Source organism: Chaetodon trifascialis, chromosome 12 (genome assembly GCF_039877785.1).
Source record: "Chaetodon trifascialis isolate fChaTrf1 chromosome 12, fChaTrf1.hap1, whole genome shotgun sequence".
Lineage (NCBI taxonomy): Eukaryota > Metazoa > Chordata > Actinopteri > Chaetodontiformes > Chaetodontidae > Chaetodon > Chaetodon trifascialis.
The window spans coordinates 4715152-4741149 of NC_092067.1; the positions used below are offsets into that span (position 1 = coordinate 4715152).

At 42.4% G+C, this 25998-nt stretch overlaps 1 protein-coding gene across 2 annotated transcripts in view; it reads right to left on the bottom strand.

Moving 5' to 3' along the window:
• kalrna (kalirin RhoGEF kinase a) overlaps positions 1-25998 on the bottom strand; it is a 134406-nt gene that overhangs the window by 94731 nt on the left and 13677 nt on the right. For both annotated transcript variants that reach the window (XM_070975728.1, XM_070975729.1), the window contains exon 2: positions 2794-2868. In XM_070975728.1, coding sequence (XP_070831829.1) covers positions 2794-2868 — 75 coding nt within the window. The remainder of the gene's footprint in view (positions 1-2793; positions 2869-25998) is intronic.

Genomic DNA, 25998 nt, shown 5'->3' on the forward strand with positions numbered 1-25998 from the left:
TGTAGCAGTAGTAGTGGTAGTTATAGAAGGAGCAGTTTTCATGGATGCCCCTTTCATACCCAATCATGACACTTCACATCACCTGGCCATATAGGACATCACACTCACACACACACTGCCCTGTGATAGATTGTGACTCTGAACAAACAGGATATAACATCACATGACTTCATCAAAAATATTGTCCCTCCCAAAATATTGAAAATCAGGGTTTTGTGCCACTACAACAGCTGCTGTGAGAGACACATGAACATGGCATTCTTCAGTGTTTTTGTGCTTTTATTTTGGAAATTTGCACCACTCTAGTTGCACATTCTCTCAAGATTTTGGACCAGATCTGAAAGATCTGAAACTGATGCACCATGTGATTAACTCAGTTATTAAACATATTGATGCACAGACCCAAGACCCAAAGCCATACCACAGTAACCTACAGACCCGATTAGACTGAATATAAATGCGGTACTGTTTCAGACACATGAACTGTTTCACTCCACAGGCCATATAGGCTGATCGCGCACACACTGACTCTGAATTAACAAGATGTAACATCAGCTGGTACTGAAACAGCTGCAGTTGTACTGCTGCTGCAGCTTTTTCACATAAAAGTTGCAGAATGAAGGAAATCTTTAGTAAAATGTTAATGATGTAATTCAATTATAAGCCTCAACAAATATGTGCCTTATTTTCTGCCATGAGCATACATAACATGACGTACATTAAAAAAAAAAACTATATACAAATCACAACATTAATGAAGTAACCCTTACAAAAGCTCAGACGTTACTCTGGACCACAACCACTGTCACTCCATTATCATCAAGCACATCACATCAGTGTTAATCTGCACATTACTTTACAGTAATAGCTTTAATACCTCAGTATCTGTAACATAACTCCCATCACAGCCACATGAGCCAATAAACACACTTTCCAAAGGCTCTGAAAGCCATCCGGAATACTAACTCTCTCCCTCCCTCTCTGCGATAAATTATGTGTATAGAGATGTTTTGGTTAGATTAATGTAAGAAACACAAACCACACTGTTTATAAAACTGCTACTCAGACGTGGAAAATCGGTTTGTGTTTGTGTGCTTGCGAGTGCGTGTGTGTGTTTAAGTGTGTGAGTTGGGAGGGAGTACGTTGCTGTAATCTAAGGAGGAATCTTGATGACAGATTGTTGTTGGCACTCTGTGTTTTACATGCTCTCTCTCTCTCTCTCTCTCTCTCTCTCTCTCTCTCTCTCACATTCTTTCTCTAGGTCTCTCTCCCATTCTCTGTGAACATGCTTTACAAACTATATACTATCAAACACCTGACAATGCAAGTTAATTACCACATACTATGGCTCTTCATGGGTTTACTCAGTCCTTAGTGACCAGACAAGACCAGATCCTGGACCTGACTAGGGATGTTTACAAATTTATATTCAGTCTAATCAGGTCGGTGTAGGTTGCTGTGGTATGGCTATGGGTCTTAGGTCTATGCGACAATATGTGTAATAACTGAGTTGATCACATGGTGCGTCACGATCACACCGTTCTAACTGTTCTCTTTTCCAAAAATAATTGGATTCACCTAGGTTTTTCCTGGGTCTGTTTCAGATATCCCCAAAAACTTACTAGAGAAAACTGGAGAATACAACTAGAGTGATGCAAGTTTCAAAATAAAAGCACACAAACAGTCAAGCATACCATGTTCATGTGTACTTTTGTTTGCAAGCTGTGCTTTTGTTGGTCTCACAGCAGCTGTTGCAGTGGGACAAAAATCCTGATTTTCAATATTTTTGGGGGGAATAATATTTTTGGTTTGCCAATTTTTGAGGTCATGTGAGGTTATATCTCATTTGTCCAGAGTCAAAATCTATCACAGGGCAGTGTGTGTGTTAGTGTGATGGCCTATATGGCCTGGGGAGTGAAACACTTCATGCGTCTGCTTCCTCTGCTTGTTTTGGCACACAGTGATCTGCAGCGCCTGCCAGAGGGAGAAGTTCACATAAGTCATGTTCAGGGTGTGAAGGGCCTGTGATGGTTTTCCCTGCCAGCTTCCTGTCTCAGGAGGTGTGCAAGTCCTGGTCTACACCAGTGATCTTTTCTGCAGTCCTGAAGGTTTTTTAATGGTTCGCACACTGTTATTGAGTATGTTGAGTGGATCACTGATGGGGCTTCTCCTGTCATATCCAAAGTTGCTGTGACTACACCAGAGGGCCAGATGTTCGATCTCGTGTCTGTCTGAAGACTTGGATGGTCATTTGGGAGCATATTCACAAAATGTCCCAAGGCTAAAAGCAGCTCTTCGCTGGCTGAGTTAGGAGTGATTCCTAAAATGTCAGTCCATGTCAGTCCTAACTTTCAGACTCTAAGAGTGATTCACAAAGCATTTTGGCTCTAAAAGTAAGTCTTCAGTTTGAGAGAGGTGGAGGCAGTCTAGAGTCCTCTCACAATCACTCTGCTGCTCAGCAATCTGTTTGATGCACTCCTGTGTGTTAATCAGTATTAATTCACTGATACAGATCTATTACTTGTCAACCAATCAGTGTAGATGCTGTGAGAAGGCCCTGCCCTTCTCTTACTGTAGGAGTTTTCTCAGCTCTTGACTAAAAGTATCTCTCAGCAGCTGCTGAGAGGAAACTCTGAGTTAGGACCTTTTAGCACCATCTAGGAGGCCTCCTGTGAATACAGCTCCTGGAGTTTTTTCCCACTTTCACCACCCTCACACAGCTTTTTCTGGGCTTGGATTCCTGTCTTGGGCTGAAGATCTGGTGATTTAACTACAACATTGAGTGACACTCACCTGACACGAAGGCAACTTTCTCCTTTAACACAGGAAGAACGTCAGACGCCTTGATACCTTCAGTCCTCAGTGACCCTGGAGAGAGACAGAGAGAGAGAGACAGTGAGTCAGTGGAGCTTTTGCTATTAATCCCATTATCAGATCAACATTCCTGTGAGAAAGGACACACACCCACACACAAGCGGACCTGGCTTTTCCAAAGTTTTTTTCTTATTTGAATGTGAATGTTCAAGAGTCTGTTGTCCTTTTGTCTTTAATATACTGTAACATCGTCATCAGCATTGTGAGCATTTTACACCTTTGTAACTGGTTTTTGAACAGTTCAGTGGAAGTATTCGCAGGAGAAGCAGCAGCAAATTCACTTCAACTTCATTCTTCCATCCTTAGTAATCTCCTCATATCTTAATGATTTCATTTTCATTCTCTTGTTCTCTTTCTTTCCCTCTCAGTTCATCTGGTCATCCGTCTGTCATGTTATGAATTCCCTCTGTCTCTCTCTCTCTCTCTCTCTCTCTCTCATTTTTATTAATGCTCTCTCTACACCCCCCCATCTCTCTCTCTTTCTCTCTCCGTCTCTCTCTCTCAGTAGAAAACAAGCCCAAATGTCCACGTCCTGCTGAGTGTATGCGCATGTGATACACTGTCCTGGCTGCAAAACACACACACACACACGCACACACACACACACACACACACACACACACACACACACACACACATTCCAAGAACATTCCACAGTGAGAATGCTAAGTCGGCAAAATCTATCTCAGGACAGAGAGAGAGAGAAAAGAGAGACAGATTTGACAATGGTCAGGTTCATGTTTTAAAGGCCTGGCATCAACACATGGGTTTTATATTCATTGAACATAAAGGAAAAAAGTGAGGCTGAAGGGACCATTTTAATCTGCAGATCCATCATTTCAAATGTACAAATTTGTTGATTTTGGGCCAATTTGTCTACCCTGTATTTGTCGTGATACATTTCAAATGCATCCTGAAACCAAGCGAACAGATTTTAACCAACGCCTGAGTGAAGCCCTGGGATCACATGGCTCAGCCACATTCAGAGGTTGTTCGTGACGCACGACCAATCAGAGCTGTCCACAAGTCAGCAGTTAAGCAATTAGTCACGACCATTAATGTCATTCAAGGTTGATGATCTAATGGATCAGTTTTATGTTGGCTCATGTAATAATGTGGCAGCAGTGATTCACAGAGATGGTATCACTGTAAACCTGATGGAGCTGTTTAACCTACACCACGGAGATGGATTGTATCCAGGTGCAGGTGGCACCACCGCAAATAAAGGACCATACCAATGTTTTTGCTGCTGTTAAATATGAGCTGTAAAGGATAAAACATGCTAAAGCACTGGTGTAGTACTTTAAAGAGGCCCAGTGTAAACGCTGCAGTGTAGCTGCCATGAATGTGGCCTCAGGCTTCCATTTCTCTCTGCTGGGCCTACTCTGCATGGATGCTGCGTTCAGGCTTCTCCTCTTCCATTTGCATTGCTTCCAGTTCCTGTTAGAGATGGTACAATAACGTTTGAAACTGCATCAAAATGTCATGTGTTGTTATGCACACGTTATATGTTTTCTAAGCACAATACATTGAAATTTAAAACCTTGTTGAAAAAATACTGCTCTGTGTGTTCGTCTGGTCTTACTTGTTTTAGATGTAGCTATAAATAATCTTCCTGAAGCATTTGTTATAGTTAAAATAAATACATACAGAAGAAAAGAAAATATATATTATATGTATTTGAAACTGCCCTGCAATCAGCTGGCGACTGGTTCAGGGTGTACCCCGCCTCTCACCCGTCGAAGCTGGGATAGGCTCCAGCCCCCCCGCAACCCCAAAAGGGATAGGAGGTATAGAAAATGGATGGATGGATATATTTGAAACTATATCAACTACATACTGTATTTCGTGTTTAGCATCTATGACTACAGAGACTATCCTACCTCACCAACCGACCACGTGTGACCACACCATACGTGAGGATGCAAGTCCTGACTCCCTCCCTCTTCACCCTCTACACTGCAGACCTCACACACAAATCAGCAAAGTGGCGCCTGCAAAAGTTCTCTGATGACTCTGCAATCATCTGCGTCATCACAGATGGGAACATCAGGGAGGGAACTGGTGCCAGCAGAACCATCTCCAGATCAATGCTGGAAAATCAAAAAGCTGAACTTCCACAGGTACAAACACTCTGCTCCTACACCAGTGAACATCTGGGGGGACATTGATTATCCTCATACACTTGTACTATACTAACTTGAAAAACATCCCAAACACTCATGCAGATGTTGGCAGGCCAAATAGCTCAGATACAGAGGTAATGTCCCAAACAACGACCACAGCACTCCTCTAGACAACTTAAGAGTACATCTACATTAAGCCAATTACATTTATTAATGCATCTTTTTTTCTCCCTTTCAGCACTCACTCTGGACTAAGACTGCCTTTTTTCCCCCCAACCGCAGCTTTATAAAAATGGCCTCCAGAGTGTTGAAATGCCTGCTTGGTGTTTCATTGTGTACGCTGTAAACAGAGCTTTTCCAAAACAATTACGTAAGGTGCCCTGTGAGGGCCAGCAGATGTGTAAAGTAAAGTTACGAAGACAATTTTAAGTCATGTCTACCTTTCTGTGTGAATGGGCATTTTACACGCCAATATAGGTCATTCATCAGAACTGAGGTTGATTTTATCACACATCGTAACCATGTAATAATGATTGGTCAGCTGGATGTCTGTCCTTACCAAGCATTCACTGTCATTGCTGTTTGTGAGCTGAGAGGAGGTCGAAGAGTCTCAGCCACTTTTCTGTTTTTCAGGCGTTTCACTGTTGACGGTCATCTTTACAAAAACCACCTGGAAACACTGATCTGGATGAATCCTTTTTACACAAAAGCAGCATTTTATCATTTCTATGACGTAATGTAAACCTAGTCCGTGTGACAACATGCATTTCCGCTGAAGTCTTAAAATTAAAATCACAGTCAGTTCCTTGAGATGTAGTCGAAATATATTCTGATAAGTGTGAACTGGATATTGATCCAATATGTAACACCTGATACAAAGCTATTGTATATCTTCAGATATACACACATGCACTGCACCTACAGTGTTAGCCAAACATATCACAGTGAGCTCCATTTAGAAACAGGCCAATCTATCGTCTGACTGCTCTGGTAATGTTTGCGAATGGACCTGAAAAAACCTCAACAAGCTAGCTTGCTGTTTCTTCTGACAGACAATTTCACAATGTTCCTCCATGGGAGGTGCAGCTGGAAGGCTGCAGACTGGAGCTGATGTCAGCCCAGAACAGAGCAGTTTGTCTGCCTTTATATTAAAATTGAAATGATTTGCATAGAAAAACTGTCTGTGTTCCAGGAAATGAAGGAAGGAACACAGAGTGTGTTGCCAACATCAGCAGCTTTTTCTCTAACGGCATAATACATACAGCTGAGGAAGTGTGTGTGTGTGTGTGTGTGTGTGTGTGTGTGTGTGTGTGTGTGTGTGTGTGTGTGTGTGTGTGTGTGGATGGGCTGTGAGTGAGTGAGATTCATTTGTCCATTAGCGTTGAGAGGAAACAGCTTTTGTCATTCCAACACACACAGGAAGCTGTCAGTCTTGTCTCTGGACACACACACATCTCAGTTTTCTTTTGGGCTTGTGTTTGACAGGAAAGTGATGGTGCGTTACAGTCAGGTTTGGCCGTGCTTCTGCATTGTTCTCTGCTCACCAACAGAGGTTCTGTTTCCTGTGTGGAACCGTAAAGACTTGCAGAACCCTTTCATGCTACGTAAAGCACCTGGTGGAGATTTACGGAAGGACATGGAGGAGGTTGCTGGTTCTGACTTTCTAGTGTCCCTCGGCCTCTTCCTATGTTAGATCTTCAGCCCATAGGTCTAACTACAGTCAGCTGCCAGTTTACTTCAGAGGCTGTGGATTTTGGTGCTGTTTTCTATTGCATTACAGTGAGAGGTGTTTCAAATATTTTGTCCATCCCCTTTTTATCAGTAAGGGAAAATTTAGTGTATTTAGAACACTAAAGAATGGCTGTACAGGTATTGAAACCCAAATATTTTTGTTGAAAATAACATACTTAAGTTGTTGAAATGTATTACACCTTTACAGTTGTTATACTGCAATTTTAGATTATTTTTTCTTTCTTTCTTTGTGTCTGCTTTCACCCGGAAAAAAAAAACGACAAAAGGGATTATGCAAATGGTTTCAACTGGCGATGAAGTCAGACACACCTGCACAACGGCAGAGAACACACACACACACACACACACACACACACACACACACACACAGTTGTTATTGCAGCTTAGAAGGACATTGCCTTGGCTTACATTCATTCCCTAAGCAACTGTTATCCTAACCTAACCAAAAGAAAGTCTTACCCATACATTTTAATGGTTTACATTGTGGGTATCAGCTCTGTCTCCCACAGACCACCGCTGACTCTCCACTACGTGAAGCAGGCAGCTTTGTGCATATGACTGGCCTTTGTTTTATGTACTGTAGTTGTGTTGAGTCAGTACCTCCAATGTTAATGACAAACATTAGACTTTGGGAAACACTGTCTACATATAATATCATATAGTGTCTTGTAAAATGAGCAATAAAAGTAATAACTGCAATGTTTTCACTACGTCTATTCAGCCTGAACTTTCAGCACTACCGCTGTGTACAATGCAGTACTTATCACCCTCTGCCAGCAGTCACTCATACAGCTTAATAACAGCAGGAGCCCCACGAGGCTCTGCTCTGCTCATTAGATGCTATAAAATAATGCTGATGCACGCAGCTGCTGTTGATATTAACTCATCACCTCCTAAATCTGCTTTATGATAAATATGTTTTAGGGTAAACACTGCGGTTGTAAGTGTGGACTAGGGATGCACCGACCTGCTTTTTTCACCTCTGATACTGATACTGATATCTGAGGTTTAGTAATTGGCCGATACCGTTCCAGAAAAACAGTGCTGAATTACCTAACAAATGGTATTTCTCACTGTGTGGAAAAGACTCGGATCATTCTTTTGTGCATCAGACTTGACTTAAATATTTCTTTTTTGTTTTTTAAACGGGGATGGGGATCTGATCTCATAAATGACATAAATCCGTACAAATAAAATATTTATTTAATTCAGCATTTCTTAGTGCAGGTGTGTGTGTGTGCGTGCGTGCGCTGTGTCTGTAACCCCCGCCCCTCCCCCTCCTGCTCAGTGCATACACACAGAAGCCACCACACACCATGTAGTTGACCAGTCATGTGCAGCTTGAACAGAAACAAATTCGAGAAAAAAAAAATAAAAAAACAAAGCGGCTCCCAGCTCCGATCATTCACGCCAAAGAGCGTCTCTAAGAGCAGTTTCGTCTGCGACCGACACATAACTAATTCCTCTAGCTGTTCCCCTGTGTGTCTCACGCCCAATGCGTGACACTTGAGAGCTTTGTGGTCGTGTTATAACTTGACGTTTTACCACCGCCCCTCAGAACATTTACTGCGCAGGTATTGCAAGTAGCCATCGAGTTTGTAGGCTGAGGTAGAGTGAAAAAGTTCCAGATAGCCGATCCTTTCGCTCGCTTCATTTTGAAAACAATGTGGTCCACATCATGTGTGCTTCAGCACTGCGTGTTGCTTGTGCATGACGCCCCTCACAGCATAGTGTTAGACTGAATAGACCGGCCCCTATGTATCAGACCCATTGTCACCAACACCCGATCTAGAATTTTCTTCAATATCGGGATATGAATATGGCATACCGATACCAATATCAGATCAGTGCATCCCTTGTGTTGACTCAATAAAGTTAATTGAGCCATTTTTCCGCTCATTTTGGTGGCATGTGGCATAGCATGTTTTCTTATGTTGAACAAAAATATGTGATGATTTAAGAATTGTCACACCCTGCATCAATCTTATCCACCATTTCTGTCTCCTTTTTCTGTTCCTGTTTTCTGTATTTGGAACATACATGTGGCATTTCCATTCCTATTCCTCCCTCAGGTGTTTTTCCAGCTGAGAAAACTGCATCTAATGAGCCTAACGCCAGACTTATTTGAATGGCTGAACAATTGGAGATGGCGGCAGCCATTCAGAGGTCAGGGACGAGGATACTGTAATCCTTCTTGAAGCGTTGAGTGTGTTAGATGTATTAGACATGAAACCGTAACCAGAGTTGACACAGAAGGTGTTTACAAGTGTCTGTCTACACTGAGCAAATTAGTCTTCTCTCTGTTACGATCAGATTTGCACTACAGAAGGGATGCCAACACATATTACAGTGATCCTGCGTGGTCCTGATGGACACGGCATGATCTGTTTCAGTCCTTATTCTCATTGTCACCAGAAAGCAGAGGTTTTTACAACAAGATTAAAAGCAAAGTATTTGCCACAGTGGGCTCCCCCCAGGGAAACAGACAGGACAACAAAAAGAACATGTAGACTATGCTTTCATCTCTCTTTCTCTCTCACACACACAGACACACACACAAAAACACACACACTTTTGATCCAGCATGTGTTTTCTCCATCAGAGATGTTCACCACACATATTCAGCACATGTTTGTACAGTAGCGATACGGCAGTGATTACAGCAGCATATGGCTTTTAAACACAGTAGACTGAATAAGTCGGGGCCACTGAATTGACTTGACACATGTACACATTCACACACACAGCGGATAGACTGATCTTAAAGCCAAAAAAGTCCAATCCTCAGACAGAGGAAAACGTGAGCAGCCTTCATCATTGCTGCCACACTGCCCTGGAACGGGACACTTCACCTTCTTTGTGTGCGTGTATATATGACTTGGCCTCCTTGTGGTGGTGATTTTCAGACTGCAGACCAGTTAACTGAGGGTGGCTGGTACATGTGGGGACAAAGAGCTGTGTCCCCAGTTGGAAAACACCTGATCTGTGGGTCAGTGATTAAGGTTAAGGTAAGGGTTAGGCTTAGGCAAATAGTAGTTTGGTTATGGTATGGCTACTCTACTGGAAATGGAAGTCTATGTAATTGCCCCAAAAGTGACCTAAGTTTGTGTGTGTGTGTGTGTGTGTGTGTGTGTGTGTGTGTGTGTGTGTGTGTGTGTGTGTGTGTGTGTGTGTGTGTGTGTGTCTGTGTGTCTGTGTGTCTGTGTGTCTGTGTGTCTGTGTGTGTGTGCCCTTACACTGAGGCTGACATCATCCAGAAACCAACTGGAACATCTGCTAGCCATTGGTACACTGATCGAAGAAAAATTCTGCATGTGTGTATGTGTGTGTGTGTGTGTGTGCATGTGTGTGTGTTCAGTGAACTCTCTATCATCCAAACAAAAGTGAGATTTAATTCCGCCAGAGTGAGTCTGGGAGCTGGAGCAGTAGTTCCAGCTGTAGCAGGAGTGCCAGTGGTACCAGCAGCATCACGAGCAGCAGTGAAAACAGTTAGAGCAGCAGGATGAAGTAAACTGCTCGTGTTTGACCATCAGTTAAAATGCTTTGAGACCACCATCTTTGGGATTTTGACTTAATAAATACTTTAAATGAATGAATACATTAATTGCCAGAACATATGGTTTTGAGCCATTCTAAAACAATAGGACAGAGTGTTTGGTCTGACTCGTTTGCTTGTAGGTGAACAGTTAGTGAGCTAAACACACCTCCAACAAGATTTCAAGTCAGTCTTGAAAGATGTCACTGGAATCAATTGTACATATGCAAAAATAATATTGCATAAATCACAAATAGTAGTTTAAATTTTTAAAAATTCCAACTTGATGCAACTTGATGTTCCAGCGCACTGGAACAATAAGAGCAACAAGAAACCTGGACTCTCAACAGCTGTAAGAACTGGAGTGCCAACAGATAATGGTCCAGCTGGGACGTTTAGAGAGCAAATAAAAGGTATCTGTCAGTGTTTGCTTGGTCACAGATCCGTCAATTTAACTGCTGTGGAAGTGTGCCAGTAGCTGTTGCTACTAGCAACAGGATGTTCAAATGGACCCAAGTGCTGGTAGCAGAATAGCATCAGGTGTGAAGCTAAAGGTTGTTTGGTCTGATATAAAGGGCTTATAAAGGCCCTGATCATCAGAGTGAACTAGCATTTTGCTTTATTTAGCTCTTGTTAGCAAATTTCTTATTTGGAGTGCAAGTTCTTTTCTTTTGTTTTGCCCAAAGCAATCAGCGGCGAGTGACACATCCATCTCACCGACATCATTTTCAGCTGGAAATTGCTGTAGCAGTTGCTTGGAGCACTTAATGATTTTCACATACATCAAAGACATGTATTGATTTAGGACTCATTTCTGTGGGCCCACTTTCAAATGGAAAAGCTGTGTTGATGGCATCCATTTGTTGCCATTTATCTGTCACTATTTTTCATTAATGCAGCTATGAATAAGATGACATTGCCTACTAAGCTCTGATTGGTCAATTGTTCCTGACTGGGGGAATCCAAAAGCAGGTTACAGTATGCACATCCTGTGACAGTACTGTGCGGTTATCTTGTAAAGCAAAAGTTGCATCTCCATTCAGTTTTACCCATCAAGATGTGTGTATCCTGGATTCTGTCTAAAACATTTGCAGAGCTGATTTTTCTTAAAAATTTGAATTCTGTTCACATCCATGTTTACTGTGAAGGACTCTGCGCTCCTGCCTGAATGAATGTAGTTATTCCCAATCTCATAGACAGAAATCAATCATCACAACATACCTACAATAAATGATGTATGCAGCATTTAATGAGCAGGTAAAGTGTCAATACTTGCTCGGTCACACATCTAAAAATGCTGTCTGTAACACTTAAGTGTTATGAACTGTGTTAAGCAACAGAATGTTCCAATGAGACCGAAAGCCGGTGCAGAAAAGTATCAGCTGAGAAGCTAAAGGGCATTTAAACTGACTCCAGGTCAAAGCATTCAGGTTTCTTTAAAATGTGTTAATAATTTATCTTACAGTAGACAATCTAGATCTAACACTGATGCTTTCTACTTTTTTACAACACAGTCTTGCTGAATAACTTGTGTTCATTCCAGAAAAAAAGATCATGACTAAACGAGAGTAGCTCTTGTGTAACAACAGCTAACTGGCTAGTTTCTTAGCCACAAGCAGCTAACCTGTTTGGCCTTGACACTGTCACTAACACTGAGAAAGAGAACACCAAGAATGATAGAAAACGTTATTTTTCATTTTCAGCAGTGCATAAACAGTCTTTTTCACCAGCTATCCATATAAGAATAGTTACAAGAAGTTAGGAGATGGAGAACAGTTCGGTTTTTTTGTCCTCCTGCAGGTGAAACCACAGAAAGACTGAGGAAATGGAAAAGACTTAGCGGTTAACTACTATACCATCAGAGACCATCCAATGTATTCTCTGGTTTTTGAGTTCTCCGACTCAGCGAGTGTTGCCAGGCAACCAGCGGAAAACAGTCAGCACCGCTCGTCTTTCTGCAGCAGCTTGTAGCATGAAAACACTCAGTGAATAAACTTCTAATAACCATGAATGACTGAGTGGCTCTCTGGCCTCATTTACATGCTAGCAAGGATGAGAGGAATGAATTCAAATTAAGCCTTCTTCGGTCAACACATACACCCTGGACCCATGGACCCAGGGTGGGTCCCTGTCTGCAAGCTCCGCTGCATTCACTGCGTCTGGGGCACACATCACACAGAAGTCAACAACAGTAAGACCCCAGAACATGAAATCATCGCAGGAAATCAGCACTAGTCTGCAGCTGGAGCAACATTGTATGATTTTGGGATTAATGTGAAGATGATCAGCACTGGTGATCAAGTCTGACCTCAGGAAAAAAGATTTAAAGAACAGTCAGCTGCAACATAAGGAAACAGTGTGACCAAGGTATACTCAAAGGTATACCATGCAAGTAGCCGAGAGAGAGAGAGAGAGAGAGAGAGAGAGAGAGAGAGAGAGAGAGAGAGAGAGAGAGAGAGAGTGGTGGTCGAGGGAGCTAGAGAGCAAAAGAAGCGAGGGAGCAGCGAAAGCAAAGCAGTGACTTTATTTTCTGGTTGTTACATGGAGGTTACATTCTGAAGCACGAATAAACACGCCCACACCTCCGCACAGCCCTGCAGGAAGGTGCCGCATTGCTGGGTTTTGTGTGAACGCAGCCGAAGCACACGCTTCATCCTGTCTGCTATGGCCTCTCTGCTCTGTGCGTGTGTGTGTGTGTGTGCAGCTCAGCCCCGCCCTGGTCAAATGGGCCAGCAGCTCTTTATACATCCATGACACAGACAGAGAGCAGAGGAGAGAGACGGAGACAGTGATGTACCCTGGTCGCCATGTTGTTATAGAGTCCTCACCTCACCTGCATGCTGTTATTGGCTCAGGGCGACAATCTCACTGCCCAAAGGTTGACGCCCACAAACATTCTGAACGGGTCTCAGTAGATACACAGACCACTGCACGCTACTCGTGGGTCATAAGTGATGACTTACGGAGGGATTATTGTTATATGAGTCTATATATTTTGGGGGTTGCCAGTTTGTCAGGTTTTGTGGCTTGTGTCATTTGAGTATTTAGTCTGTTGTTTACTGGTGCAAACTAAAATGTTCTCAAATGACTACACACTACAGATAATGGTAAATGAGAAATAAAGTATTTATACTAAATAAAGTACTGATTCTGTCTGACTCAAGTAAATAATAGAGATTAATAAAACACAATTTCCTACATACTCTAATGGCCAGCAAAGCTTTTCCCCTCCTATATATGGTTGAGGTCGATGCATTCAATGGTTTTCCATCAGCACCACCTTCAAAGTAGGCTGACTGGACTAAATCCTCTTTGATGGGGAAAGAGATCCTCTATCTGTCGTTCTGCCAGTAAAATGCTGTATTCTGTAATCTACTGCTTGAGATCATTATAGTCCATGTGTCAAAGTCAAACGCCAGTCTCATTCCTAACTGGATCATGTCAGCTGCCAATAAGCTGAACAGCTGAGCAGGTCTGTTGTGTCAATACAGACTGGTTAGGCTGAACACTTTAGATGTGACTGTGAGGGGAGGAATCAAGAACCGGTTCCAGTTCAGAGCCGATTCCAAATAGTCTTTTTCTGCTCTGTTTCTGCACTGTGTTCAAAGGGTTAAACAGCTGTGCTGATACTGAAAACATGTGAGGGCAACGCTTTTTCCACAGAGCGATAAGAAGAATCAATAATGGCATTGGTATCAATAAAATCTTACCAATTCCCATCCTTAGTGATAGTACAACTCACAGCTATTCACTAATATTTCATCTAATGTCTGTGTGAAGCCAGCTCTCCACAGCTTTCTTCAGATAATACGAAAGAGTCATGAAAGATAGAGATGTAAAGATATGAAATGATGCACACTGAAACACAATTCTGAGCTCCAAAAACCCTGAAAAACATCAGACAGTTAATGTACTGTGAAGAGAGGTGCTGTGGCATATTCTGTAAGTGATCACACTAAAACACACAGACACACACAGACAGACACACACAGAAACACACACAGTGTGTCTGTGATATATCACTGATTTAGTGCCTTACAGTATTTCAAAGAAGGAAAGCAACACAGAAACCACTGTGACCAAACCAACCAGTCGCACGCACACACACACACACACACACCCACACACACACACACACACACACACACACACACACACACACACACACATGTACACATACAGAGACACACACGCAGAGGTCTTCAGAAGTCTTTCAGAGAACATTCATGTTTTTTTCATTTAGTAGTGGGAATAAATGTTGCTCTAATGTTTTGTTCCGAAGAAGGTTGCGTGTGTGTGCGTGTGTGTGTTAGATTAGTGTATTCCATCGTTCTATTCATGTGTCTCACTGGTTACTGAACTGGTAAATAACACAAAGATAATCTGGACATTGTAGTATTTGAACATAAAGCCTTCATGCTACTACAACAAATCCCACCACACACACACGCACACACACACACACACACACACACACACACACACACACACACACACACGTTTCACAGCAGCTATCGCGGAGAAACAATCATCAAACAAAGGAAAAAACCTTAAACATTGAACCATGAATGTACTGCTTTGTACCGTGTGCCTCTTTTGTCATAGCAAGGTCACACAGTCAGGAAGTGATGTAACTGCTCGGAGTGTGTGTGTGTGTGTCATGTGTGACGCATTTTATCTACTGTATGTCTATTCTTATGTCTAACTACATGGGTAAGGTCATAATATGTGGGGAACACACACACACTCACACATGCAGAGAGACATAGCTGGTGTTTGGTGTTTCCAGACATGTCGATGTTAAAGGTCAGCATGCAGTCCTGCTGGAACCATTAACACTGATAACCCTCCCATACACACATGAGCGCTAAGAAGCTGTACACAGGAACCAAACGATGACCCAGCCTTACAGGAAGGACTGCTGTCATCATTGTAAATTACCCACAATGCAGCTGGAGTGAGATAAGCAGTCTGATGCTTCTAGTTAGAAGTTCTATTCACGCAGTAACACCTCAGCCAGTGAGAGGTAAGAGATACAAGCTTTTCACCAGACAGTGAAGGTGACACTGAGGATGCTCAGACAGCCAACAGACGCCTGTTTCAGTGATTAATGCTGTATAAATCACTGTGTTGTACTGTCTGCTCATTCATCTAAGAGGAGAGGCTCATTTCCCACATCAGCACAGCTGTAGCCAAAATTCAAAAGGTCGCAGGAGCCTAATGTATTTGGAAATGACAGCCTGTGTGTGTGAGTGAGTAAGTGAGTGTGTGGGTGGGGGGTGGGGGGGGGTTGTGTTTGCTCTACCTAACGGCCTAACAAGCCCAGTTTAACAGCTTTAGGCAAAACCAAACAGCCATGAGTTTGTCTGTAAGAGGCCATAACATGTATTACACACACACACACACACACACACACACACACACACACACACACACACACAGACCAGCACACACATGCTCACACAGGTCAAGTGTGTGCCTAAATGTCTTTAGAAGGCAACAGGTGAGCAACTGCTGCCCTGACAACCGGCTGCTGGAGACCGTGGCTGTTCCACTGTGGCTTGTGTATCTCATGGTGCTTATATTACACGCTAAAAGAATCCAGAGTGACACCGTAAAGTATTCTTAGATTAATGGCTGTGAGCTTAAATCCATGAAACTTCAGCTCAGCAGTTACTATCCGTTCATCAATCAGTGACACTGGTCTGGGCTACAACAGTCTGATCAAAGTGCCACTTGTCGCCCAGTCACGTCAGCATGTGTTAACAGCATGGGTTGGGTTTCTTCAGCTGTTTGTATGCCATACAACATTTGTGCTTGAGTTCCTATTGTGCTTGTACAGTACCTAGCATGGAGTTTCAAAACAGCGGGAGTATCTTAGCTAATACGACTTTTAGTAATGAGAAAGGTGGTCACAAAGAAACATCTAGAAGGAGAGCAATCAATAATGTAACGTGGAAGTCACTGCTGCAAAACTACCCTACAAGAGGGGGTCATGCTTCAGTGTGTTTAAGGTTTGCTCCATTTCTACCTGTTATCAACATGCACTCTATATCTGGACATCTTATTTGGATAAGGAAATATATTTTTAATGCAATGCAATTCACTCAGAGAGCTATTGCTCAAATTCAGAACAGATCCTGATCCAGTCTGTACAGTGTGGTCACATTCTGAAAAAGCATCAGCTCCACTTCATCCCACTCATCATCACAAGAAAAAGCTACAAACGACCCCTGTCTCTGCAAAGGAAATATACATCAAGTTGAGTCCATACAGCAGCAGCGTTAAGCTGGAATTAGAGTCGACACATGCGGCGAACAGGGGTCCCGCTGTAGGTATCTGTGGAGGCTTAGATATATGGTTGAGGGTCAGATTTCAGCCATTGATATTGACTCTGCAACACTAGACATGTGTCGTGCTTTATATTCCCAACAGCAAAAGTGCTTGCACTATTTCATTTACTCTGTGATACAGAGTGACGGTTAGCTACACACATGGACTTATAGAGTTCCCTCCAGGTCATTTAAACATTATTTCACTGTCACAAAGAGCAGTGGTCGTGGTGAACCGTCTCTGTCGACACTGTAGCCATGACGTGTACTTACATTTTTGTAGAGGTGTGTCAGCTACACCATAGCCTACAGAGTAACATCTGAGCTAACATGGAAAGCAGAGGAATGAATCCAACTTCACTTTTGTCCTTGGACACACTTTGTCTGCCACCTAAGTGCAGGTTGAAATCCAATTCCAATGTGGGCAGAATCAAGATAATATATGAGTACTTAATACCAGTGATCAGATACTGTCAAACAGATCTATCAGCTGTTAGTGTCAGGTATACATTTTTAATTCTACACGGTGAGATTTGACGTTGGGGACAGACCAGGAGACTGATCTTTGTCATACACAGATGTTCTGGTCTCGCAGATACAAATGGAGTGAGAGCATACTGAGCAACTAGAGAAGCACATATGGACAACCAAGTGAGTTGTGCCGATAGACAAGCTTTCAGATCTCATAAGAGCTGTTCTTCACTCAACCAAAACAGAGATGGATATGTATTGATAAAAATGCAGCTTTGCTCATTTTATGTGCTCAGCGTAAATGATAAAGTCAGCAGAGAGCTGGAGGTGAGTGAACTTTAGAACAGTGAGGTGAACTTCAGCTGAGCTGTTGCTCTGTACTTCAAAAGTACCCTGTCGAGTTTTCCTGTAAACAAACACAGTTCAGTTTACCTCTCGTATTTCTCACTGAAATGCACAGTTTGGAGTCTTGAGGCCTAACCAACATGTTGAATACATTTTCCTTCCTCATATAAAACAATGCAAAGCTGATTATTTGAATAGTTTGAAACCTGCATTGTTTACATTGTTTACTAGCCAGCAGTCCTCTTTTGCTGGCACATTGCTATGTTTCTTGGCACATTGCCACCTCGACTGTTGATCGGTGGAATAGCTTGAAACTGTTGGCAGGGAGTGTATCATGTCACTTACATGCTTGTGCGTGTGTCCCTGTGCACATGATACAGACAAAACAGGATCCACAGTGCTACTCGTGTAGTGACACCCACTCAAAGTGTGCTGCACTGCTTTTCTGTTAACTCGCTGTTTTTTCCGCTAGGTTTTTACATTTCAGAAGAGAAACAAATTACAAACAGTAGACCCTCAGATCCTTGGTTGAAAAAAAAAAGCCAAAATATAGTATGCAAAGCATGCATTAAGAGTGTTTGATCCCCATAAGCCCTCTAAACACAACAACAGCTGAAGAAGAGTACCAGTGCAACAAACTGTCAGAGACGATGAGGAAGTTCCTTACGACTTCCTCTGAGCAGCAACAAAGATAGTCAGATACTGAAGACAATCCTGGCATTTATTGTGCTGGCTGACCAATTATTGTCTGGGTAGAGAACGGGATCTTGAACATTATTACACAGCGTCACTGATACAATGCCGTGCTCTGTACACTGAAGAATTGTCACGTATCTGTGATGCTGAAAGAATATTCATTCTAATGATTGATGATGATTGATTGACACAAATGCTGCTCTTTTGCCTTAATAATCATTAATACCATCAAATCATTCACTAGAGCAGTCAGGTTAGGAACTGATTGGTTTATGTATATTTCTCCTTGTTGCATTAAGGGTTGCTTGAAATATGACTAATGCCTTTTGACCGTAGTTATACCTTAAAAAAAACGGGATTCCCAGGATAGTGTGCTTCTGTTTCCAGGAGAGAAAATGTCTCATTCATAGGAACAATATGAATCCCTAAATGGGACATTTTTTGAATTTATAGGGTTTTGGAATAATGGGCCGTCCCCTCTGATACATCTGGAGGCAAGTTACTGAACTTGATCGAGTTTTACAAGTAACATATGGAGTTTAGTGACTGCTGTGATGGTACGATGTATCTCTACCAGCACACTGGACAGACTCATTGATTCATTTTTTTTAGATTTATTGGAAGCAATGTGTAGTGAGTGGTTTGGCAGATATTAATTACATGCAAAATCACCAAACTGCTTCCAAGAGTCAGTATCTGTCAGTGTTTCCAACATACTTCTTACATTATTCATGCATTCATGCTAATAATACCTGCTGCTACCTTCATGACACAGATGTATAATAGGTGCATTCAAATGTCATGTCAGCATGCGATAGCCAAACTGTTATCTTGTATGGTTTCCTGCTCAGATTTCTGTCCATAAGCTGTAGGCTAATGTGCTTCTCTGGAGGCTTTCACAGATAAGGAGTTAAACAGTGATAAAGCTCATGATATCAGGAGCTCATACCCAAGCAGCTCATTATCTTTAATTAGCCCCACCTTTAAGACTTCACTGGTTTGAAACACTGGCAGCCCGTTCTGCTGTACCATCAAATTATAGGACAATGAGGCAGCATCGACACCAAAGCCTTTCACGTCTGATTTCATTGAACTGATCCCCCGACTCAACACGACCGACCCAAACACACTCAGTCCAACATGTAGCTGCAGTCAGTAGTTTTATAATACAGTATTAACTGCATCGCACTGAATATGAAACATCTATTTCTGTCTCCTGATTGGAATATATTACCTGCATATATTCTTAAGCACTGCAGGGTGAGTATGTTTCCTATCTGAATCTCTCACACACACATACACACACTTTAATGGCCTCGGCTCCAGTTTCCCCTGCAGAGGAAAACCACATCCATCACTCTTCCAACACAAACCACACACTGCTCTCTCACTCGCTGTCTCTCACAACCACACTACCAAACGCGTACACACACACACACACACACACACACACACACACACACACACACACACACGCTGAGAAAGAGAGCTTGTAATAGTTAAGTGCTTGCCAGGCATCACACTCAGGTCACACACACAGCAGATGATGTATTCTCCATAGGGAAGCTTCTTCTCATAAAGGGACATTTGCTGGAAGAAAAAAAAATAAATGCAGTGGAATTATTAGAGAGACAACTGTCTCTCTGTCTCTCTCTCCCTCTGACTGTATATCTAAACAGTTTAACTACTTACTCCTCAGGTAATTGACTGACTATGAGACTCTCCCTGCTGTTTCCACCACAATAACAATGAGCTTTCCCTGCTATTACAGACTCAAGGCTGCTGCACACACACACACACACACACACACACACACACACACACACACACACACACAGAGTTGCAATGTTGGCTAAAGGCCATAAACCCAAAATACTCTCACCTACTGGGGAACAGACTAACTGAGGAATACCTTGTGTATGTGTGCGTGTTTACATGGACAATTGTATCTATATATGTGTGTATGTCTCTCTCCCATCCTGTCTCTTGTCCATCGCCACCATCTGACTCATTCAGAGGGAACCAATCAAATTAAAGCTTCGGTTTGGGGGTGATGACATCATTTGCACTGCGTTCCAACCACATGGAGAGATGCCATCTGGAGGGAGCTGACTCAGCATAATGCACACACACACGCACATACACACAAGAATCTTTTAGCATTGTAGCCTGGGATCAAACAGTACTGGCCTCAGTGAAGGCAGACTGGAGGAAATGACAGTACAGTGGTTATGATTCGCTGGTTTGAAGGGTCCGCCTCCCCAAATGACGGACAAACTGATTTTCTCACTTTCCTCTAGTGGTACCTTGCACATAGGTTAAGAGTTTAGAGATTCCTGGCAAATATTCAATGGATATGGATGACATTTCACCTTTACAGCATGTATAATTAAAAAATCAAAAACAAGATGTATTTCCATAAACAGCATCACATTTACTCTGGATGATCCACAGACCTCTGACAGGTGAACAGTTTTCACAGTGAGATTATCTGAACAAAGGACGGAGAAAAATACTGCTCTTTCTGTGGGTGAATATAAAACGTGACCACACTCAGTCCAGCAGAGGAAAGACCTTGACTTTGCACATCTGATTAGCACACTGGAGTAGAAGCAGGCTAACCAACACGCTGTTCACTTCAACTGACTCTTGTCAGGCTCTAACAGTGTTTTCTGGAGTAGAAAGTGGACAACACATATTTTCTGTTGCTCAGATCTCAGTTCCTCATCAGACTGTTCACTTTGTCAGCGCTGTTGCATGCTATGAACTGAAATCAGTACAGGCAGTAAATGGCACAGACAGTCACAATCGCTCAGCATGGCATGATATTTTGAGATGAGTTAGCCTAATTAGTCAGTAAAAACCAAACATGACATGGAATACTGTTGGCATTGAATTTCATGCATGTTGTTGTTGGGTAAATCCAATCCAAACAAATTCAAGAGATGACCTTGGGATAAAGCACGACTATGGTTTTGATTACATGGCTACTGCATGTGTAAGTGTCATGGGAGCAGTGGACCTACAGGTGTTGCTAAAAGCTAACAAAATGCTATTGATGAGGTGATCAGGTTTTATAAGCAGTGCAGCAATAGATAGCCACTTAGCTTAGAATGTACAGAATAGCATGATTTAGCTTTGCAGAAAAACATGAAAATCACACAATCTGCAAAGATGTGTTATGGAACAGAAGCTAGCTTGTAAATAGAAGTATTTATTATTATCATTATTATTAAACCTTTACTTAACCAGCTAAATGAGATCATTTTTTGAAAGGAGCGGCATTACAGTGATATTGGATATTTGTCGATGGATCCTTCATAAATTCACTTTGGTCATTAAAATCTAATTTGATCGAAGTCTCGTCTGCTAGCAATGAGTTTTTAGCGGGTGTTTCGAGATTGAGAGTGATGGTCCATGCCACATCCTCAGCATTCACAGCACCGGAGCACGCACAAAGAGAAACTGAAGAAAATGTAGATGTCTTGTTCTGGCTGCGACAGAGAACCCTCTTTCATTGCATACTATCCTGAAATATCCATCTTTCTCACACACACATGCACACACACTTGTTTATTGTGCTGGGACACTTCAACACACGTGAGCATGATTAACCAGAGAGGTCAGAGGGCGAGAGGAAGTCAGAGGTGCCTTCCTCGAGGAAAGACAGAGCTAGAGACAGAGAAGGACCAAATGTTAAAACATGGAACACGTGTTTCAGCTATCAGATGAATCTCTCTCTCTCTCTCTCTCTCTCTCTCTCTCTCTCTCTCTGGATCAGTTTTCAGTCTCCAGACAGCAGCTGTCTGTAGAGAGGAAAAACTTAGACTGAGTGGTCAGACATGGAATGTGTGTGTGTGAGAGAGAGAGAGAGAGAGAGAGAGAGAGAGAGTGTGTGTGTGTGTGTGTGTGTGTGTGTGTGTGTGTGTGTGTGTGTGTGTGTGTGTGTGTGTGTGTGTGTGTGTGTGTGTGTGTGTAAAGAGCCTGGTGACACTTAGGTACTTAGAGGCGCCACATTCACTGTAACAACACACACACGTCAAATCTCTGACTAATACCATAAACATTATTATGATTCTGAATTAATATCATCTCTGTTTATACAGAATCATTTGTTACAATGACTAATGAATGAACTGAAGTATTAATGGATGGAAAGTGTGCGAGGATATCCCTGCAGTGGTTTTTGACCATGTAGCAAAGCGAGTCCTATTCTCTGCTGGAGCATTTCCAGCACACAGATGGACATGAAATTTTTCTGGTTGAATCGTCAGTAGAACAATTTGTGGAAAGAGATCTGCCACATTACAGCAAATCTAAGATAGAAGACTGTGTAGACTACATCCTAAAAAAGTGGTCAACTAGACATCCCAGAAAGGACTGTGGTAAGAAACTGCCAAACACAGAGAGCCTCAAATTCTGTCTACACTACTAATCCTCGGTTCACGTCATACTGCTCTTACTTTAATTACCAATCTCCAACTTGTAAATCCATGTCATGACTGATTACGACGAGGACAGCAAACACATGTCTGACGTCAGTCAAAGTCGCCCTTCGAGGTAATTAAATCTAAATATAACAGACATAGTGTTATATCGTCAATGAGCAGTATTTTTACAAGACCAACTCTGCAATTATGCAACATGTTTTTGACTCAGAACACGAACACCCACCAGCCGAACATGCAAATCTCTCCTGTCTTTACCGTCCACCATATATGATGTGAACACACTGAGCAGGCTGAAGTTAGAGGTTGAGCTTATTAGATCGTTTTCAGCAACTTGAATCAACTGATTTATTGATTTTGGATCAAATTTTAAATCAATTCAGCTGCTGCGGTGTTGTGATATGCGCCTGATTGCTGCGCTCTGATTATGCTCAAACTCAAACTGTTGTAATTAGAGCCACACAGCACACCAGAATGACAGTGTCTGCGTGTGTGTTTGTCCCTGTTGGAATATTCAGCAGTGTTATTGGGACTGCATCAGTGTAAATACTTGCAGCCTTGGATTTTGCAGTGTGATCCAGTCTAAACTAGACTTGGCTACTAAAGCTGGCAATCAGTACTCTATTATCAGCATAACAGTGGTGGTAGTGAATGGTAGATGGTAGTGGAAGTGAATTTGATGTATGTCAAAATGACAGTCTTAGTAGTCGTAGCAATGCTGTGCAGCAACAGCAGTTGGAGCTTGAAAGATCCTAGCCTTGCGTTTTAGCCATGCCTTCAGGGCCGTGATACCCAGTGCACCAGCATTAGCTGTTAAGGAGATGATGAGGCTGAGTTTGGAACACCACCAGGCTGGATGAACACACACTACCCTTTTCTGTCCAAACCTTGTCATTCTCTAATGAATTCTGTACAGGCATCATGCAAGAAACAGCGGGACTAAATTCTCAGATCATAGATGTAAAGCCCAAAAGATCAGATGATAATTGTACCCTGAACTGAGGAATATTAAGGATTAATGTTTCCACTCTTGTTCTCTCTGTTCTATTAATACTCCACAGCAAGCCAGGTTCTGTTCGCTCAATCACAGCCAAACACAAATGGTTGTGTGTGTGCGTGCGTGCGTGCGTGCGTGCGTGCGTGCGTGCGTGCGTGCGTGCGTGCGTGCGTGTGTGTGTGTGTGTGTGTGTGTGTCTGGGGGGGGGGGGCTCCTCTCTAAGGATGAATGAGCTTTAATTAGGGCTTGGTTCACACAAAGAAAGATAAAAGCTTTGCCAGGAGAAGGTAGGAACTCTACCAAACAGTGGAGGAAGGATACAAATGTAGAAAAAGAATAAAATAAATGACCGTACAGAGGAAGCATTACAAAAAAAGAACAAAATTAAGAGTGTTGACAATCAGTCCCAGCTGCTTCATTCATTCTGTCTGCATGGAAAGTATGAACAGGTCTTTGAAAATGAATGAAAGTCAGGATTGAAATGCAACTGCAGAGCAACTCTCCTGCAAAGAGCTACTTGTGGTTGCACTGGAGTGTTTTCCAGCCATCTAACACACACACACACACACACACACACATACACACACACACACACACACACACACACACACACACACACGCGCGCGCGCGCACGCACGCACGCACGCATGCACACACACACACTTGGTCAGGCCAAACCACAGCATACTAAATCTCCATATGCCTGAGAGCTTCAAAGTTTTAAGCTGAACTGAAGTTAAACTGAGGATTATTCTGAGTTATTAAGCATCATAGCATAGCAGATATTCAGTGCAAACAGAAGAAAGCAGGTAGACTGTGTCAGCAAAGCTGTCAGTGAGTCAGTCTGGAGGTCATTTGGAGCTTACCATCTCTTCATTTAAAGGTATAGACAGCTCAGTTTTCCTGATTTTTCAGATTCTTTTGGGTGGGAGTTCTGTGTCCAGAGACTTGCAGTCAACCAGTGAGCAGTCAGAACCAACTGAGTCACACCAGACAGCGACATAACAAAAACATTTACAGCCAAAAGACAAAAATAACCCTCACCAATGCAGTAAAAAAAACTTTCATTTGCTTGCTGCCTTATTCTCTTGTCACCCCTTTAATTGGGACTACTTTGTTGGATTTGTAGTCTGTAGACAGTAAATATCAACACAGAACTTTTGGCTCAAGCTGTACGATGTGTGTACTTATAGACTGACCTTCAACCACACAGAGCAAAGAGCTGATCTTCAAGACACAACCAGTGATGTTATTCCATGTGGGATTTTGGTTCACAGAGTCTGTGATGGAGCTTTAAAGTTGCCTTATCCTTGTAGGGGGTAGAACGTGTGGTCAACACAGGGCCACACACACCATAACTTCAAAACCAGTGTCTGTTAAGGGGCCAGTATGCATCTCAGGCTTTCATTCCATCTATGTGCGGTTGTTTGGGACATCTATGGAACACTTTTGCCTCCTGACATAGAGAGAACACATGGTGCACTCTGGTCATTTCAACCTGACAGGCAAGGGAGTCCCTAAATAGTTCAAAAATAAATACTGCAATAATTCTAATACGCTTTCTATTTGTTTCTGCTATATGCTCATATCAGGGGAACTAGGAAAGTTTTGCGCATCTGTCAGCTCAGGAGCTGATGCCATGCTTAATAAAACTTGCATTACTGATGAACTGGAAACAGACATACCAGGATTCCCCCAAATCCCCTGGATTTGTCTGGCATGCAAGTGGAAATTTCACTGTAAATTATAAATGGTGTGCTGCCACTGAAGCCGTGCTCTGACATTTAGGGACATTTGCTTAGTTCCTGTCTAATTAAGAGTTAGATGAGAAAGGATGACTGATTTCATCACCTCCACCTGAAGTAATGATCACAATACAAAGCACTGTAAGTGGTTTAGAGGGCGCTTTAGATGACATGGTATGGCAGAAAGATTTGGCTTACTGTCCATGATTGTATGCATGAGAGGGGTCCGAAACAAACATCTGTTCCACACATGACTGTAGTCAAGTTTTGCAAAGGAATACAAATATCTGATTATCCATCAAACTTTTCATTTAAGAGCACCAAAAGCTATCCCCAAGTATTGTTACAGTAACAGTATTTTACTTGCCAGAGCTGGTACTGTGTTACAGTCGTTTACCAGGAAACTACACAGAAGGCAGACAAGAAATCCCTTCATACCTTCATCCTCAGGGGTCACATTTTACCAACAACACATGATGTTCCTTGATCTCACTCTTCCCCACCCACTCCACATACACACACGCACACACACATACAAACATGCAAACATGTAAACACACAGTATGTTCCTTGTTTACTAAACAGCGGCCAATAAAGTGTTTAACTGCTGTGTAGTACAGGATAACAGGCTAATTACTGACTGACTGCAGTCAACTAATGAACAGCAGTGCTAGGAC